The sequence below is a fragment of the Plectrocnemia conspersa genome, unplaced genomic scaffold, assembly GCF_051122295.1.
Source record: "Plectrocnemia conspersa isolate PC_06_02 unplaced genomic scaffold, ASM5112229v1 ptg000010l, whole genome shotgun sequence".
Classification (NCBI taxonomy): domain Eukaryota; kingdom Metazoa; phylum Arthropoda; class Insecta; order Trichoptera; family Polycentropodidae; genus Plectrocnemia; species Plectrocnemia conspersa.
The window spans coordinates 5,023,463-5,042,167 of NW_028277174.1; the positions used below are offsets into that span (position 1 = coordinate 5,023,463).

The 18,705-nt window shown below is 33.6% G+C and overlaps 1 protein-coding gene across 10 annotated transcripts; it reads left to right on the top strand.

The window, feature by feature from the left end:
* The first annotated feature begins 5,854 nt into the window (after positions 1–5,854).
* Positions 5,855–18,517, top strand: Axud1 (AXIN1 up-regulated 1). 10 transcript variants are annotated; one of them, XR_015811110.1, is made up of 5 exons: positions 5,855–6,048; positions 16,055–17,428; positions 17,574–17,735; positions 17,817–17,944; positions 18,089–18,517. XR_015811110.1 is itself a non-coding variant. In XM_088195372.1 (4 exons), exons 2-4 carry the CDS (start codon positions 16,069–16,071, stop codon positions 18,328–18,330), a joined length of 2,037 nt encoding a protein of 678 aa, XP_088051498.1. In that variant the 5' UTR covers positions 5,855–6,048; positions 16,055–16,068; the 3' UTR covers positions 18,331–18,517. The 10 variants fall into 10 exon arrangements, 8 of the variants coding, with proteins under 8 accessions (XP_088051498.1, XP_088051499.1, XP_088051497.1 ...); XR_015811111.1 differs by having other exon boundaries at positions 16,059–17,428; XM_088195372.1 differs by having other exon boundaries at positions 16,055–17,735.
* Positions 18,518–18,705: the final 188 nt, after the last annotated feature.

Here is an 18,705-nt window from a genome sequence, read left to right on the forward strand (position 1 = left end):
ACCAAAAAAATTGGTCTTGACACACGCACGCGACGGTCATGCGCGGCTATCTTTTTCAAACGTCATATTTATTATTACTTGTAATGTTACCAATAATTTTAATAATTAAATAATTTATTAGAAAACAAAAAATAAAACTGGCGAGCAACGTCATCGCCTATTTGACAGATCAAACTAAACGCGAATTTAATTCATTGATAAGATTTTTTACGAGCGAGAGAGACGGATTTAGGTGCGGCATTTTCCGCGCGCTGATAGAACGAGACGGACGTATTTGCAATTTTCTCGTGACGTGATATACGCGACCGCCATTTTATACTCGTATACACATACTCTGTTAGTAAAATAGAATGAAAAGAGAAAAACAAAATTATAAACTTGTACCTATCTACGCATATTCTGATATATATCATAAGATATTATTTTTTTGCAATATAATGCAACGTTGCCAGTATCAAAAAAAGTCAAAAAGGGGAAGTAGTTAATTATACTTGATTTTCTCATAATTTTACACAGTACTTGACGGAAGACAAACGCAAATGTTTTTTATATCTGCGCAGGGATGACCGGTCGACCTGTTCGCTCTGAACCGGTCTGACCACTATTTTTCAGAGATTTTCAAATGGTCACACATAGAACTTAATCGAATCTGAAAAAGTTCAATAACGGCACACGAATGACTCGACCTTGGCATTTATTTGTCGAGACTTGATTCTCGCGTGATGCGCGAGTAATGTATTAAAATATTCACAGATACGTCTAAAAATCGCACAAGGATCGCCGTCTTCAGATTTGTATGTATATAAACGTATTCGATCTAGATTATTACTTCATTCGGGCCTCGTAATCGTCGGTCGCAAAGTTGCTGCGGGTCTTCGTTATCGAAATGACGTATAGCATACGTTACTAAATCTACGTAATGTAACGAAGCGTCATATGAACGTTCCTATGTACTTTTTTATTATTATGAAAATAATCGTTTATAGCTCGCGCTCGGAATATTTTTTTCTACCATAGCTGCACCTTTGTTTTATTTTCTACTTTCACCTTCCCGACGATCGCGTCGGAATAGTAAATCCGCTCTACCGCATTTTCACTCGGCGAAACCAACGTTTAAAACGCTTCGACTGGACTATTTCGCGTAAAAATCCTAAAGAATAATATTCGGCCGCCATTTTGCATCATCTGTCAAACAAAGTTCGTTTCCGATTTTTTTCTAATTTGGTCTAAAGATCGAAAAATCGATTACGGAGCTAATTAATTTTGATTAATTTACATAAATTTAGTTCAAAGTGAAATAAAAAAACATAATTAATTATCTTCTTTAAAAATACTATTTCTATACACAATAAAGCCACTTAGCGGGATTTTACAAATAAATAGGATTTTTTTAATAAAGAGGTAAAAACTAGTATGTAAATTCTTTAGTTTATTTTGACTGCGTTATAAACTCCCACCCCTCCATCTCGCGTCGTAGTTATATATAGTTATATAGTAATATATAATTCTATCAAAAAACATCAAATTATTTTTAAATATTTATTTCTTGCATGTATAAACACACGTTTTTTTGAATTTTACATTTGAAATTGCTCTTATTTTATAACTTACAACAAAAATACAAGAATATGTGGAGGCGTTAATAATTAAAATTAATTTGTTGTATTATTTTTCCATATTAAATAAACATTTTTTCGATTCCAAGACTACAACAAGTTCTATAGTATTCTGTTAAATAATAGGCAAATTCATTTAAACAAATATAAAAATTCCATTTCATTATAGTATTAAAAATATTTTTATGCAGATATGCATTTTTTATGAATTGTTTTCAGAAGAATAAGCTTTAAAGGAAATAAAGTCAAGTCCCTACTAAATCTTTCAGAGATGCTTGGAATAGAGCAACCTTTTTGTCTACCCTTGAAATAAGTACGATAAAAAAAATCACGGACGAACTACTGAGTCAAATGTTAAAATATATGGTTAGCAAAAAGTTTACCATATTTTTCCATATATTATATATTTATCTAGTATAGTCCAATTGGCAACACTCGTAAGTTTAACTGTACCGGCTAATTAATTGCAGATTTTGTCGAAAGAATGTATATTTTTTTCACATTTGTTAATTACATATGTATGTATTATATAATTTAATACTTAAGTGGATTACGAATCAGAGACGTCATTTCGTAGGAAGGGGGGGGGGCAAAAGTTGCCCTGTTAGTGGTAATTTTTTAATATTTTCATTTCATTAAGATCCATAGGATTTCATTAAATGGTATTTTTCTGGCCGAATTTATGGGAGTCTCTGTTTAAAATTTACGTATAAAGCAAATACCCCCCTCTCCTTCCCCAAATGACGTCCCTGTCACGAAGAAATGCCTGAAGTAAGAACATATTATTCGACAAAATTATAGATATTAACATAACAAATTACATGTACACTATGTGTACATGTCATCTTATTATGTGTGTAAAGGAAATGTTATAGCCGCGTAGTGAAAGTGTATTAAATTTCTATTTCTATGCAGATAAGGTTTTATTAAAAGTCACTTTATTGAGGTCGGTAACGTCAAAATTATCTGGCCCGCAGCCCCCAAACGATATATCATATCAATTTGGCTCTTTTCTTTTAGTTTCTCAAAATATTCATAAAAAAATCGCGCACCGCAATCAAAGAGATTTTTGAACTTTTTGTATATTTTACTCATACACTTATGAGTAAAATATACAAAAAGTTCAAATTTTATTTTTCAATATTATATCTCAATATTTTATATTATGTAAATAGCATTTTTAGAAAATGTATGCGTTAAAAAATCGTTAAAATTCGCTCTGCGCACCCAAGCAATTATCGAAATTTTTTAAATAAATTTCTAATATTAAAGTAGGAGCTTAAAAATATCGCGTAAATTATTAGTTTAGCATAGCTAACAGCTATGTGCGACTTTACGCCAATGCAAATTGGCGTAAAGTCGCACATAATACAATATGTACATCAAATAAATACAAATATGTTATAACTATTTTATATACAGCATATACTTCATTCAGTACCTAATCGAACAGATCTCGCTAAATGCGAATTTAAAAATAGAAAGAGTAAGCGAGATCGCAACGCAAGAGCGTGTTTCGAGACAAAAACGATTATAGAAGAAGAGAGTTAAATATTTAATACAAGTTTTATATACACCCGCCGACTAACAAATTGCCTACCGCTGGTATAAATTACGCTATTCCAGATGAATCTAAAATGATATCTTTGAATGCAGGATGAGAAATGAGCGAAGGCAACCAACGCTCAAAGTGTGTCGTCATACTAGACGAGCTCTGTGTACGAAAATGAAACGGCGCCAAGTCTGGTTACGCTAGAAAAGGGGCGGGGGATGACGCGTATAGTATTTTCTCGCGACTGCGTCGTTTTCAGCACCGCTTCCGGCCGCGCAAAAGCGCGCTCGTTTAAAAAATGTTCGATTCCAAAGTCCGCGTTCGAATCGATTTCGAGCGCTGGCGATATATTTATAAATCAGTTTGTTTACGTTAGCGACGAAGCCCCCGAGAGTAGCGTCGCCAGTGTTGCAAACCTGAAAATATATACAAAGCATTTTTTCGTTCGTCGTCTTCTTCGTACGCTCAAAAGCTTTACGGAATTGTTTTAAATTAAATTAAACGTCAAGCGCATATACTTTAGTTCGCGCGATTATGGAATATTTCGATGACGCTTGTTCAAGGCCCGAGTCGACGTTCGGTTCGAACGAGCACAGCGCGCATGCGCGGCCAGCGAACGGCGGCTCTCAACATGCGGACGCCCACTCGCGAGCGGTCGAGCGCTATCACGAATCTGTCACAAACACAATAGCGCATAGTTTTTTTTAAATATTAAAATAATATAGTTTGTTTTATAGATTCATTTTTGTATAATTTCAATTTAGCCATTTTTGCTTAGGAATAAAAGTTTATTCAAATGTGAAGGTAGTATTGGTGGCAAATCGTATTGTTTTGCAATATTTTTTTTCGAGCGAGCGCCTTTTGGAATCTGTAGGTGAGCGGAGCTCGGTTTGAATTCCGTCGAAATAAAGCTCACGCAGTAATAGCGCACTGCCGGTCGTCGTAACCTACAACTGTTTATTATTACTACTTGTAATTTATCAAGCAGAGCTTCGGACCGGAACTGAACCGAAAACCAAAAAACCCGTTATTTTTGACGGAACGAAAACTGGAGCTGAACCTAAAAAAATATCAGTTTATTTCAGTTCGGTCCATGTTCAAATTGATGTATGATAAAAATTATTAGCTCCTGCGGTCACGTCTTAAATAAATTTAAAAAAAATTGTTCCTGAATTCAATTTGAAGAGTTACGAAACCAGTCTTGTAGCTCCTCTAAAACGTATTTTCTATCCTTTAGTGTAGGAAAGTGCTTTATTGTGTCATTTTTTCGTTCTCGTTTACCATCAGATTATTTTTACGATCTTGGTAGAAAAGTTTTAGCTTAATAAATTCTTATTAAGGATATTGGAATCATTTTTGCGAACAAACAGAGGTTTTCTCTATACGTCAACGATGTGTGCGAAAAATCTTCCAAGATACTCGTCTTTGTTATGAGGAACACGTTTCACTTTGACGATCCGTCAATAATTCGCGTTTAATAATATCCTTGAAACAGGATATCTCATTTGGAATACTTGAATAACCAAATATTCCCTCTTAATTAAAAAAGTTTCAATGTTTGAGAACCCTAAAGGTGTGATGACTTTGTAGCCAGTGAGAAGTTGGTGAATCTAGTTAGAATGTTTTTAGGTTATGATACAATTGCGTCAGATGATGAATGGCGAGATGATTTTCCGAGCGGTGGCGGAGAAGCTGGCGCAGAGTTGATGTCCGTGGGAGGTCCTCAAAGGTCTTGCAAGTGCCTGCAGTGAAATCGTCTGGAGGCAGTTTCTCTTGCTGCGATAATCAGTAAGGTCGTATCTTCGCGTTTGAAATAAGTATACCCTTTTAGTAAGCTGGTGGACATTGCCCAAGGTCGTATTGTATTGCAACGGGAATCTTGCGAATCCACAACATCCGCAACATCATTTACGCTATTGTCTTGTTTCCTTATCGATGGATTATCAATTTAGTCATAGTAAATTAACGCTAGTTTTGAGACAAATGCCCTTTCAATCGTGGGTATTTGTGTGTGGTCGCCACAAAATTTAGTTCAAAAGGGTCATGAGCTACTTTTATAAATTATTATTTGGTTATTATTGTACTTTGGCTATTATAGTACAAAAAAGATTACGAGTACAAAGGGTTAGGACACAATTCACTGAGTTCTCGCAGAAAGTTGTAAGCAATTCTTTAAACTACTGAATATCTATCTGAAGAACTATTCGATATCAGCTACTAGGAGTTGGTCCGATTCGAATTATTTCATTTTAATATTGTATGTGATTTTTACGTTTCTGACTATGTATTATTTTTTGTGTAATGTATTGTTTTATACCATCATGACGCATTAGGGTAACCTGTTAGGTGACAATGTTATTAATTTAATTAAAATGAATAAATAATAATAAATATTGTCGAGAATTTCTATATTTAAGTTCTGAGTCACGATCGCGTCCTCTTTTGCTGGTCGTTAAAGCCAGGATACTTACGCTAGCCGACTTGGATACGGTTGTTGCTATTCAGCTTCTTATTACTGTAGACGTTTAAATAAATAATGTGGCGAGTTAATGTTTGCTTTCCTCTAAAGTCTAAAACAAAGATGTTTTGGTAATGTTAAGGCGCTCGAAGCGCACGGTTGGTGTCACCTGCGCGCACTAACGCTGCAGAGCGGTCGGTCGCTCGCACTTTTGTTCCGAGCTCGGTCAGTACGGTCCCGTCTTCGGCGGGAGCTTCGCGCGTCCGCCGCTGCTGCTTTTTTCCGACGTCGTCGACTTTGTGCGTTAGCTCAGAATGGCCAGGGGAACTGCGGAGAGAGTGCGACCCGACTCTTCGGCGTCGACATAACCTCGATCGTCTGGGGAAGGCGACTCGGCTCTCCCCGAAAGCGAGACGCGACAGGTACGCGATTTTCACGTTTGAATTTGGCGCGCTCCCCTCCATCGCTCCAGCGGCGGTCGATCTGGGTCGCGGATGCGAGTATTTCCAACGGCCTCCGGGCTATTTACGATCGACGCGAATGGTTTGCTTTTATTTTGGCGCACCCTCCGCTGCCGCTGCCGCTGCCGCTGCCGTTGCCGCTGTCGCTACCGCCCCCGCGATAACAACGACGTTTCGAGTGCAGGGGGCAATAATCGCGTCGGGCGTTCGACGCGGGGCGGTCGCTTCTTATGGTCCGTTATTCTGGCCCATTTCATTTATATATACAATATTTTATTATGGCCAAAACCTTTTAAGCTTTTAATTAATAGCATATAAAATATGCTTCAGAAAAATCCTTTTATGACCAAAAAAATGTTTTATAAAACTAATAACAGGACAATTTCATTTTTTATTTTTAATTCAATATAACACAAATTATTTTTAATTCATTTTTAAATACAATAGTAACAATTAATACAAAATGTAATTAATTACTTCAAATAAGATAATAATATATTATATCATTTGTTTATATTTCATTTATTTATATTATAATAATAAATAACATATAAGAAAATTCTGATATTCTTAATGCAGAGTTCAAAATTCAAATATAAATAACAAAATGTACTAATCAAAATTATTTATTAAAATCAGTCGCTAAATTGCAATAAAAACATATTTTACTATTATAATTTTTATATAGTTATTAAAGAAAATTATCAAAATTAAAAAATAAAATATCTACACTTTAAATAATCGTATAATCCATCATATAAATCAATTTTTTCCAACTTTGTGGCAAATGTTTTATTGCACAGTATGATTATTGATGGGGTAGCTAGGGGAAAAACAGCGATTACTAATTATTATTAAGTTTATGTATACAGTTTTGCACAAATGAGATAAATTAAAATATAGCTTCAGATATTCAAAACATTTACAAAATAAATATGTATTATAAAATTCAAAATTGATTAAAATGTTTATAATATGATACACCCACTGACAAAAATATCTTTTTTAATTTTTGTATGTTGCAAATGAGATAGATTAAAATACAAAAATGTTCAAAATACATACATAAAAAATATATTGTCCACGCCAAAAACGATGACTTTATCAAAAAAACTATGTCGAATGTAGCAAAATCTTGTTGTACGACATTATTTTTATTATTAGCTTGAGAAAGAACTTTGTTAATTAACACCTTACAGTCTGCTATTTTCGCGAGAAATTTTAAATGTTTTGACAAAGTGTGACTTTTATAAATATATATTTATTACCATATCTCGATAATAGTTCAAATCTTTTTTACGTTCGCGCGATATCATTTTTTTTCGTTCGCGCGTTTCATTATTTGTAACTCTCAGCAAAACAGCAAAATTTCACTATCACGCGAAAATACGTGAACGGATCGTAAGTTATTAAACGAAATATACTACGAAAAATTTTAAAAAATCAGGGAGATTTTTTTTTAATTTTACACATACAATTGAGATGAATAAAAAAATTAAAAACCGGTTTTGAAATTTTAAAGACCGGTTATAATCGGTAATAATTGTGTAACTAATTCAATTATAGCTATAAAAAAACTCAGTTTTACGGGAATTGAAGAATTACTTAATCTATGGAAAAAAACAACAGGAATTTTCTTATAAATTTGTAAATATAATAGATATTATGTTAACTGAAAAATAATATTTTGAATTAAAAAACCTTTGTGGGTATAAGCGTATTTAATATATTATATTAGTACTTGATCCAAAAATCGTTTTGGCACAATTACTTCATATTGCTTAACTTTAAAACATTGAGTTAAAACAGACTTAGATTATGAATATATCTGAGAAACTATAAAATAAGCCATAAAATCAAATAAATATGTTTGATTTCATGGCTTATTTTACCTGAAGAAATTTTATTAAATTCAAAGACACAGAAGACTATTATTATTTATCAAAAGATTATCAATATTTGATGCAACCAATAAAATAACATAAGTTATGTAATTGGTTGTAGATACATACATCTGAAAAACTATTTTATTGTTATGTTTTTTAGAAATTGAAAATTGATTTTAATAAAAACTAATTACAACATCGCATAAATAAAACTGTTAATACCATGTTTTTATTAATTGCTGATATAGAATATGTGCAATAAGTATTATAGAAAATGTGCAATCAGTAAAATAATTTTAGCACTACAAATATTCAGATATTTCTAATATAATTAAATGTAAGAACCATTTTTATTTTTAAAAATAAACAGTAATTATGCTGTAAAAGTTTCTTACTGCGATTCAATATATTCGGCCTTGAAACGCGTCGATTCGATTTTATTTTCATGCATTCTATTTCGTGTAAAAGTTTGAGTTGCGAATTAAAAATATTGTTTATATAATGTGTTTTATTATGAAAGACATATTGAAATGTATTTTTGTTAGTGACAAAAAATAATTTAATTTTTGTAGAAGTTGATTTCAGTACAGAATATATTTTTGTAAATAAAAATCTAATATTATAAAAGAGAAAATCTAAAGATTTCTTAGCACGCGACTTCAAAAATATATCTTTGATGATAAAAAAGGAAGTAAATTTCATGTTGAAAAATATAAACAATATCTCACGATCAAAAATATTTAACAGAAGCAATGCTTACAAGTAAATCTCGCATATCAAAAACTTTGAGCAGACACCCTCATCGAAGACGAGTTCATTGGAACTGTTGACCCTTGCAGGCTGGTTTTATTTGATTTAAAGACGTTGGTTTGAAAAGTATAACAAAATCTACCTTCTTTTAAATCTACGTTAGTTTTAAAAATATATAAATTAAATAAGCTTCCATTCCATTATAATGGAAGGGTTTCAATCGCATATTTTTCATACATAAGGGTTATCAACTTCAGCATTCCCTTTGACAAGGATTGGAAGTGATACGCTTACCCGACTTTTTTCATTGGTCTAGAAATTCGTTTCCATTTTGCTTGTTGATCATATCTACATATATCTTGCCATTCAAAAGGAAAACTCAATCGAGTTTTCCTTTTAAATCGCAAATTGTCGAAGAAAACGCAGGCTAGATTTAAGTGCACCACCTGTTAAAATATGCAGTTGTTACGCTGTGAGTCTACAACAATGCACAAGACCGGTTCGATCGGTCTACAACGGCTGCTTCGAGTAGATAGGGAAAAGAGGTTATTTTCGTGTCGGATAAGGTACCATTGTCAGTATCGTCGTTTTCGGAAAATGTGAAAAGTATTAATTTCGATAAGAATACTCACCGCGGCACCGCTCAAAAAAGCATGCCGAATCATTTAAATGTATGTTCATTGAATAGCCTCTTAAAAATTTTATAGTAATAATTTGGTTTAAAGGGTCATTTTATTTTAAAATGTGGTCGTAATATTTGTTGCTGCGTAATATTTGTTGCATTAATATTCGTAGTAATTCAAGTCGTCTCTAGATATTGAGGGTGACAGCTTCACTTGACCAAAACGGGCGATCCTCACTTCGAATGTTATTGTCTGTAGAATATTATTTATTATCTAATAATTTATATGCACTATTCTAGCCGCTGTAGCATGTGCATTAGTAACGATGGAATCGTAGTTTCACTACCTGAACGCTCGGAGACGGTATTTTGGGAGTGCGGATATTTATTTACATACATTTATAGGCCATACCAGCTTTACGCTAATGCAACCGCGCATATAAAAACATTAACAATAATACAATTAATAGCTAGAATCATAATACGTCCACCAACAGCGAGTACCTGGATGAGAAAAAATCAATAGCCGTTTATTTAAAAGCGTATACGTTGACACTATTGATTACGTTTTAGTGTTAATTGCTTTCGACAAAGAGATGCATAACTTTAGTTTTTATTACTAAGTAATCGGAATTTGTTTGTAGACCAACGACGATTATATGTAGTTCTGAATTTTGTTGCTATTGCCATTAAATCATACTGACCATATGATAATAATATTATTGACATTTAAAAATTCCTTACCATTTAATTTGTTATCAAAAGTAATTGCTTAGTTGCAACAAAGAAATTATTGAGAAGAAAAAAGATTTGTTTCGCAGCATTTCACTTAATAAAATAACTCTGACGTTCAATTGGCAACGTATAATTTATTTCATTTATATGTAGGTTGTTCAGTGCAAAGTTTCATGATATTTAAAGACCAAAGCATGAATGTTAATTAACAAAAAGGTGTAGATATTTGCAAATTGACTTGAATTAATATTATGTAACGTATTCTATTAACCCTTTGAACAGTATCGCCGTACATGTACGGTGGTACATCTTTCACTGTTTTGAGGTGCCTTGAATTTTGCAATAGTTGTCTATTTATATAAAACTATTTTGAAAAACAAAATATTTTTGTGAATCAATGTGAGTTCTAATGAAATAATAAGTCGTGCAGATAAATATTTATCATAAATATGTTTTTTCTTTGAGTTGTATCGCCGTACATGTACGGTGATCGATCTTTCACTGTTTTGAGGTGCGCCAGATATAAATTATTTATTATTATTATATTCGCTGTTTGAAATTTTGTTTTGCCAAATAGTAATCGAACTTTTTAACCCTCTACATCGACTGATTTTGACAAACATATAACATTATCATGGAAATTCACACGAGTTTTATTTTATAATTGACGTGTTTGTGGTTTCAGTACTTCTCTTCTTTTGTAAAAATAAACATTTACACTTTTATGAAAGAATATATTTGTATTTTATTCTTTAAAGTATTATCAATTTGAAAAGACAATATAAAATAAAAAAAGTGGTTCCAATCGAGTATCAGATTTGTGGATATTGTGGTTTATTTTCGGCCTAAATGTCAATAGTAACATTGTAGCGACCACACACAGATGACCACGTTTGAAAGGGACATTCTCTCAAACTCGCGTTAATGACTGACCAAAAATAATTATTCATCAACAATTGAGAGAAATAACACAATAGTGTAAAGGATGTGGACCACACAGAAGGCCGTCAGGCAGACAGGCAGTCAGAGTCACGAAGTCACAAGTAACCGACAGACACTCGAAGAAACCAGCAAATGCGTCCCCACCAACAGACGCGAAGAGACCCGGACGACCATCGCCGCAAGAGGAACTGCATCCTGACACTCGCTGCAGACAGCGACAAGAACCTTGAGGATCGTCCACGTACATCATCCCTGCGCCAGCTTCACCACCGCTTGAAGGAGACATCTCTCCATTAATCGTCCGTCACACATATGTAAATATTGTAATAAAAAAACTCTTACTAGACTCCATATTGAGTCTCATTGGCCAAGAGGTCAATCACCTCCATGGTTCCCAAGCCCTAAAACATGTTCTTTATTTTACAGTACTAATAAATTACGTTTTTTTTGAAATTTTGAAATAATATACCCCTCAAAAACAGAAGGCATGTTTATTAAACATTCGATGCGCAGTAAAATCTTGAAAAACACGGGCCTCATTCGACCTGTTAATTTAAACAATTTCAATTTATTTTTAATTAATGGTTGCGCAATTAGGCCAATTTGCTCCTAGGGCCAAATAGGAGTTGTGCAAAAATTAAAAATTTTAAATAGACCGCGAACACAGCCATTGCAATCGTGGTGAATGCAATGCAATCGAGGTTCGCCCGATTTTTATTTTTATCGATAATTTTAAATTACAGCCGCCATGACATAACAAGTTACCCCAATGCGTCATGATGCTATCGAGTATACGAAAAACGGCATGCTTTAAAGTCACAAATTATTATAATATATTTTATTATGAAATCTAATTTTGGATTCATTCAAAAACCTATTTTATAATGTACATATACCGCGTAGCGAGAAAATTTTCGATCATTCGTATAAAATAAATAATTGTCCTTATGCATTACTTCAAAGCTGTTGTACTGAGTTTCAAATATATCCATTGTAAACAGGGTATCATTAGAAACAAATAAAAATATTTATTAATATAATTTTACATTATTACATGGTGTTGAATTAAAAAAAAATCAGAATGCAAATATACATAGTTAATCATATCGCAAAATTACAATCTATAGTGATAACAGTTTTCAGCTGAACTCCGTGTGGTTTGTCTTAACTTGTTTATATGATACATTGCGTATTTCTAAAATCTTTGAAAGCTCTCCCCTACAACAGTTATACAAATTCATACCACGTGCGTGATGTATTTATAAAGCGTTATATTATTTTGGCGCCACGGCCGTCAAAACAGTTCTCTCAGATTAGTCAGGATCTTAGAAATGTCGTGAGCTCACCGAAATGCTTTAGAGACAGTCACTCGCAAGAGATCATTGCCTCTTAGCGTACTCAAAAAGTACGAATAATTACATAAGAAACAATTCCCTGGACACAAACAGATGTGAGACACCGAGAGAACATATTATAGCAGACACTGACATGGCTGTGAACGAAGTGCGATTAACCCCTTGCTGTCACATCTTGTAAATTGCCAACGACGCTCGTTGCCATCTCACACGAGAGTGATTTAAATTTATATGCATACTGTTGTTTATATGTGCTTAGGAATTCAACGAGACAATAAAAACACTGTGTGGCAGTTAAAGGGTTAAACTCCGTCATGAACGAACGTTTTGTCCGAACAAATACTAGTTTGGGTTATTATCTCAAGCGCGACAGCGATTTCGAATTTTTTATCGCGTTATCTAGATAAATATGCGACCTGTACAAATTTAAAGTAATCGTATAGTGTTTATTTATATTACATATAAAAAAGATTGAGAAGCGTCACTGTTAGGGCGAAGGTTCTTTACCTGTTACACCTGGATAGCGTTATTCAGATACGTTGCTCGGTGGTCAGGCGTGGTAACCGGTAAATGAACACACATGTTTGCTTAACCCTCGGGCGACTTGTTAATTGAATTTTGCAATAGTTGCCTGTTTGTATAAAAATATTTTGCAAAACAAAATATTTTTGTGAAGCATCATTCATCTTTATATGAGAGCTCTAATAAAAAAATATTTATCATAAACATATTTTTTTAGCAGTATCGCCGTACATGTACGGTGGTCGGTCTTTCACTGTTTTGAGATATCCCAGATAGTTATATATTTATTTGCAACTGATTAAATTCATAAAATAGAAAATATATTATAGAAAATAATACCAATAAATTAAAGAGTACGAAATAAATGAACAAAATAAAATATATGTTATAGTCATTTTATAAAAAAATATTGAGTGCCTTTGAATTGATATAAAAAAAATATTAAAACATACTATTACAAAGCGCTGAGAATCACTATTTTTTTTATAAATAATTATGGGAAAATACATAAAATTAACTTACTACTCAAAGAGTTAATATTGAACAATATATTTCAATATCTGAGATTATATCTCATTAGAATACGTTACGATATTTTTTTATGTAAGTATATTCCTATCTTACAACTTCATAAAACATAGCAATATTTTATCTCCTCTTGATATAATTTTTTATTTAAAAAACATACAAGTTATGAGTCTAATGTCAAGAATATGTTAATTATTTCGTTTAAAACACTCTTCATAACTAGATAGTTCTATATTTTCTAGCAATTCGAGAGTACTTATTGACCACTTACTTTACTGTATACGTTTTACACATGTGCTCTAATTTCCCCGCGGACGTATATATTCGCGCGGTTGAAAAAATATTCTAATAAAATTCCGCGTTGATGTAATAGCCCGCTAGTCGTAAATTAAGATTTATTATGTTTCCTGCGCTCTAGGATTATATTGGAAACCCACATGACATGGCTTTTAGTCCTCTATATCAACTGATTTTGACAAAAATATAACATTTTTATAGAAATTCACCCTCCAACGAGCTTTATTTTATATTTGACATGTTGTGGTTTCAGTACTTCTCTTTTTTGTAAAAATAAACATTTATAGGTACTTTTCTGAAAGAATATTTTATTAATTAAAATTAAAATACAATAAAAAACGTATCAAAAAAGTCGGTAAGTAAGTGATTTCAAGAGAAGATAAGATTTGTGAATATTGTAATTTATTTTCGACCTAAATGTCAAATATTATGTTCTTAATTTTTTATACTATTTCATTACAATGTTGAAATATTACACCCTAAAAATCCAAAGGCTATTTTATTGAAGAAAAGGGCTTAAAAGATATAGTAAAAATAGAAAATATCCTAGCAACCTAAATAATATTAGTAAGTATATGTAATTCAACAAATTTAAATCACAACAGTTTAAAATATGGCTTAGTTGAACTCTTGTAGTTTCTGGGTGACTGCTCGGCTGACCGTCGAAGTGAAAGTGACTGCTTTTCTCTTGCTTTTAAGAGTCGTTCTCAGTAAATTTGGCGTAGCTGCTCTTCATGAGAGTTCAGCTGAACTCTCGTTGTTCCGAGTCGGATTTTGTAATCAAATTGCGGGTGTCAAGTCTTGACTGAGGTTCTGGTGCAAGTCCTAACATAAATGGCTCATACAGTTGATCCTTTGTCCAATGCCGATTATTCCAGAACAAGAATCTTTGTTTCTGTATATTACAGATAGTATCTGTCTATAACGGGTATATTGGCATATTGATAATCGGTCAATTTTCTAACTTATTTTAACGCAACGATTATTGATAGTCCCGATAGTAATATTATTTAAATAACCTGACCGATAATATAATATACAAAGTTATGATCTGTATATAGCAATGATTATGTGCGTGCGATTGCCACCCACATATATAGTTATTATTTTATTTTAAAAAAGTGGTTATCATATCACAAAGTTTTTATATGAGGAGCATTCGTATATTAAATATTTTACAAGATTCTGAATATTTTTTTATTAATTTGTATTGCGAAATATCCGGTGATGTACACTCAGTGTACATATCAAAATGTATACTAATTAGTGTATTTTTTATTCGACATATTTATCACCATAATAAAAAGAAACATAGACAGTGCACATTACAGAAAGGCACTGGTGTAAAAATAAACCGCTGTTAACGTAGGGGTCACGGTTTCAGTGTGTTTTAATCAGTTATTCTTTAGAAGAATAGTAGTTATTATCATAAACACAAAATTTCTAGCTGTGCAGCTCAAAACATTTACATTCGTTGAATATTTCCTCCCGTGTCTAATATTTTTTAAAGGTTCAAAAAGCAATAAAGTCGACAATAATTTGCAAACAAATTTTAACACAAACGGTGCCGCATCAAAAAACTACAATCTGTCCCTTGGAATGATAATGTTTAATGTGAAAGTACTACCTAGAAAGTGGGTGCTTTTGAAGGCAATGTTCCGCTCCTTTTATTTCTTTCTTGTTTTTTTATAAATATATTCTTGCTATGATTTTTTCCAGAGTTGGGCCCCGGGAATTTTTCTCCTCTCGGCAGGCCGAGTATTAGATAAATGAATATATTATATTTTTCATGTATGATAAATATAGAAAGATTTCTTTTAAAATACATATGCTACTTTTTTTTGATGGAATAATACTATCTTTAAAGTGATATTGTGATGTAAGATAATCCATAATATACTTTATAGTAAACGTTTCAACAAAAAAAAATGCACAAAATATCTCACCACGTGGATTTAATATTTTCTTCTGAGGAAATCTAATCTAGTAATTTATTTAAAACATATTTCTAATAAAAAAATATGGTTAGGAGCAGATGAAAATATTGAAAAAATTAATGTTAAAATACATTTTTATAAAATCACAAATAATTCAGTACTACCCAAAGTTTCACATTAAAACCTTTTTTTAAAAATATAATACGTCCTATAAATTATTAAAATATACTGTGTCCTTTCCACATGGAATTGCGCAAAAAATTGCCCCGATAAGTATCTGACCATGACATACATACATACATATTTGAAGAAACTTCTGAATCAATATGACCTAATATATTATGTTTCTAAAAAAGTTAATGTATTCTAATCACGCCTGTTTTTTCGTTTCAGACAGAACTTCAGCAATGGGGACCAACATGAGTGAAACCCAATCGTCTAAGGATCAATTAGTATCTTCCGCATCTGCTTCCGAGCTGAACATAGAAGACGCGACGCTCTCCGACCCACCATTACCGATGATGGCACAAGCAACCGAAGATCAAAACATATTTATTAAGCATAATTTAAGTGAAAGCAGCAACTCCAAATTACCATACGACCCTGCTGCAAATGTAAATAAAAATGTGAAGTTTGACGACTTCAAATCTGAAATAAAGATCAAATATCATATTACAGACAGTTTGGACAATGTTTCGATCGATGATAATAAAATTGAATCGGATTTAGTGTGTGATTTTGAAGATAATAAAACTGATGTGGCGTCTGCTGATTCTGAAGATTCGGCGCTGGGGAGTCTACCGTGCGAATCGGCTCCTACGCAAGAAGATGAACCGCAAGACAGATCGGATGGCAGCGATTCTGGTTTAGGATCGGAGATAACCGAAGAGTCAACTCGACAGCCCTTCATTGACATTGCACCGATTATCGCGACAGACAGTGTCAATTTTAATATAGAAAGCACGATTAAAAAACCTGAAGAATGTCTGATCAAATACGACGATAGTAAATGTAAAGCTAAAAGCAGTTTGAAAAGAAAGAACACGACTACGTTAATCGAAGAACCTAAAATTAAGAAGAAGAAGAGTATCTCGTTCGATGATGTTACAGTGTTCTATTTCCCGAGAGCCCAAGGCTTTACGTGCATTCCATCGCAAGGCGGATCGACGCTCGGTATGGCAAAGAGACATACGCACATGCAGAAGTTCACCTTAGCTGAGCATACGTCGGAACAAAGGCGACTTCATCGCCAAATCTTACAACAGTTACGGTGTGAAAGGCATTCCATTCAAGGCTCGTCAGTATCGTCTAGCGATTATAGTGATTCTGAAGACGAGCCGAGTGAAATGTCTGAATCGGAATTAGACTTGGATAGTTATTACTTCCTCCAGCCTGTGCCCACGAGGCAGAGGAGAGCTCTTTTGCGAGCCGCCGGAGTTAGAAAGATTGAAGCTGTTGAAAAAGATGAATGTAGAGATATTCGCACGTCGAGAGAGTTCTGCGGATGCGGATGTAAAGGGTATTGCGATCCTGAGACGTGTTCTTGTAGTCAAGCTGGTATCAAATGCCAGGTGGATCGGTTGAATTTTCCTTGCGGTTGTACCAAAGACGGCTGCGGCAACACAACGGGGAGAATAGAATTCAATCCGGTCAGAGTGCGGACTCACTTCATCCACACTTTAATGAGATTAGGCTTAGAGAAGAAATCGGAAGAAAACATGTCCAAGACGGAGATTATCGATCAATCGCAGTGGCCGGATCCAAGTGGTAGATTATCAATATCAAATAACGCTTACAACTGTGGAAGTTCGACTGCAAATATTTTGCATGAAACCAACACGGCAGCATTTAACAATATGCATTATGATAATTCTGTTAGCAATACTAAAACTGGATCAAATTTGCAATGTAGAGAGGATTCGTTGGATTTGTACGCATTCCGGGACGACGCCTACAGCGAAGATAACACCGGACGACTATCGACGGCCGCGTCTTCGCAACAACATCAACACAAACTGATATCGTACCCGGAAGCGAATCACGGGACTTTTCAGAACAATTCCAATATATCAAGGTTTGGATGCGATATAAACTTTTCATATCAAACGCACCACGAATCAAACCATTACACCAACCAACACTTTTCATCTTCCAGCTTCGAAGATTTCACACAATCGTCGCTCGCGTTCAATCATTACAATTCGATGTACATGACGGACTACGGCAACGATAAGTCGAACTCACAGCAGACGGAAGTAAGCGCCGCAACATCAGAGTATCACGGTACGCAAATGAACACCTATGAAGTTTACAGACAGTCTGATACGTCGTGCTATGGACTCTCCGGCGAAGTTAAAGAGCCAAATCAGTACACCAATTTGAACTCTGCAACGTATCCGTTGAGTAATAAATTGGAATCGTTTTCAGAACTGATTCAGGGGAGGTACAATTACGGCGTTTTCGACAGTACCGACAGTAGCGTGCAGCCAGTAGCCCCCACAGCCGAACAAGTGGACTCTCTCGACGCTGCCGAGGCGTCAGGCACGTCTTCCAGCGCCGGGTGCGAGAACGGTTCTTCGGAGTGTCAGCCGCAGTCCAATTCCAACGATAGTGACGAGAACTTTGGTGAAATAATAAAAAAGACAATGGTAGAAACAGTTTCGGCTTAGATAATCGCTTCATCTATCTCTGTATATTCCTTTAAATATATCTTGTAAATAGATTTGTATCAAATACTTATTACAATTTAAGTGTAAATTATTAATTATAATTATAATTTTTACTTTTGTGGTCCTTCATTTTTTGATTGACACATTCGCAATAAAAATGAATTCATAGAAACGCTTGCATATAAAATTTATTTATTTTTTTAAAGTAAAATAACATTTAAGTACCTTAATCGGTTTAAAACGCAATGTAGAATATGGATAATACATAATGTTACATAATACGCATGTATATAAATACTTGTATATAATTAGATAGTATACATATAATAATATAAAATATAATAATTGCGATTCGAAAAAAATATTTATAGTATC

Bases quoted from the DNA above. Each gene is read 5' to 3' on its own strand.
- Axud1 (XM_088195367.1), top strand. From the start codon at position 16,069: ATGGGGACCAACATGAGTGAAACCCAATCGTCTAAGGATCAATTAGTA.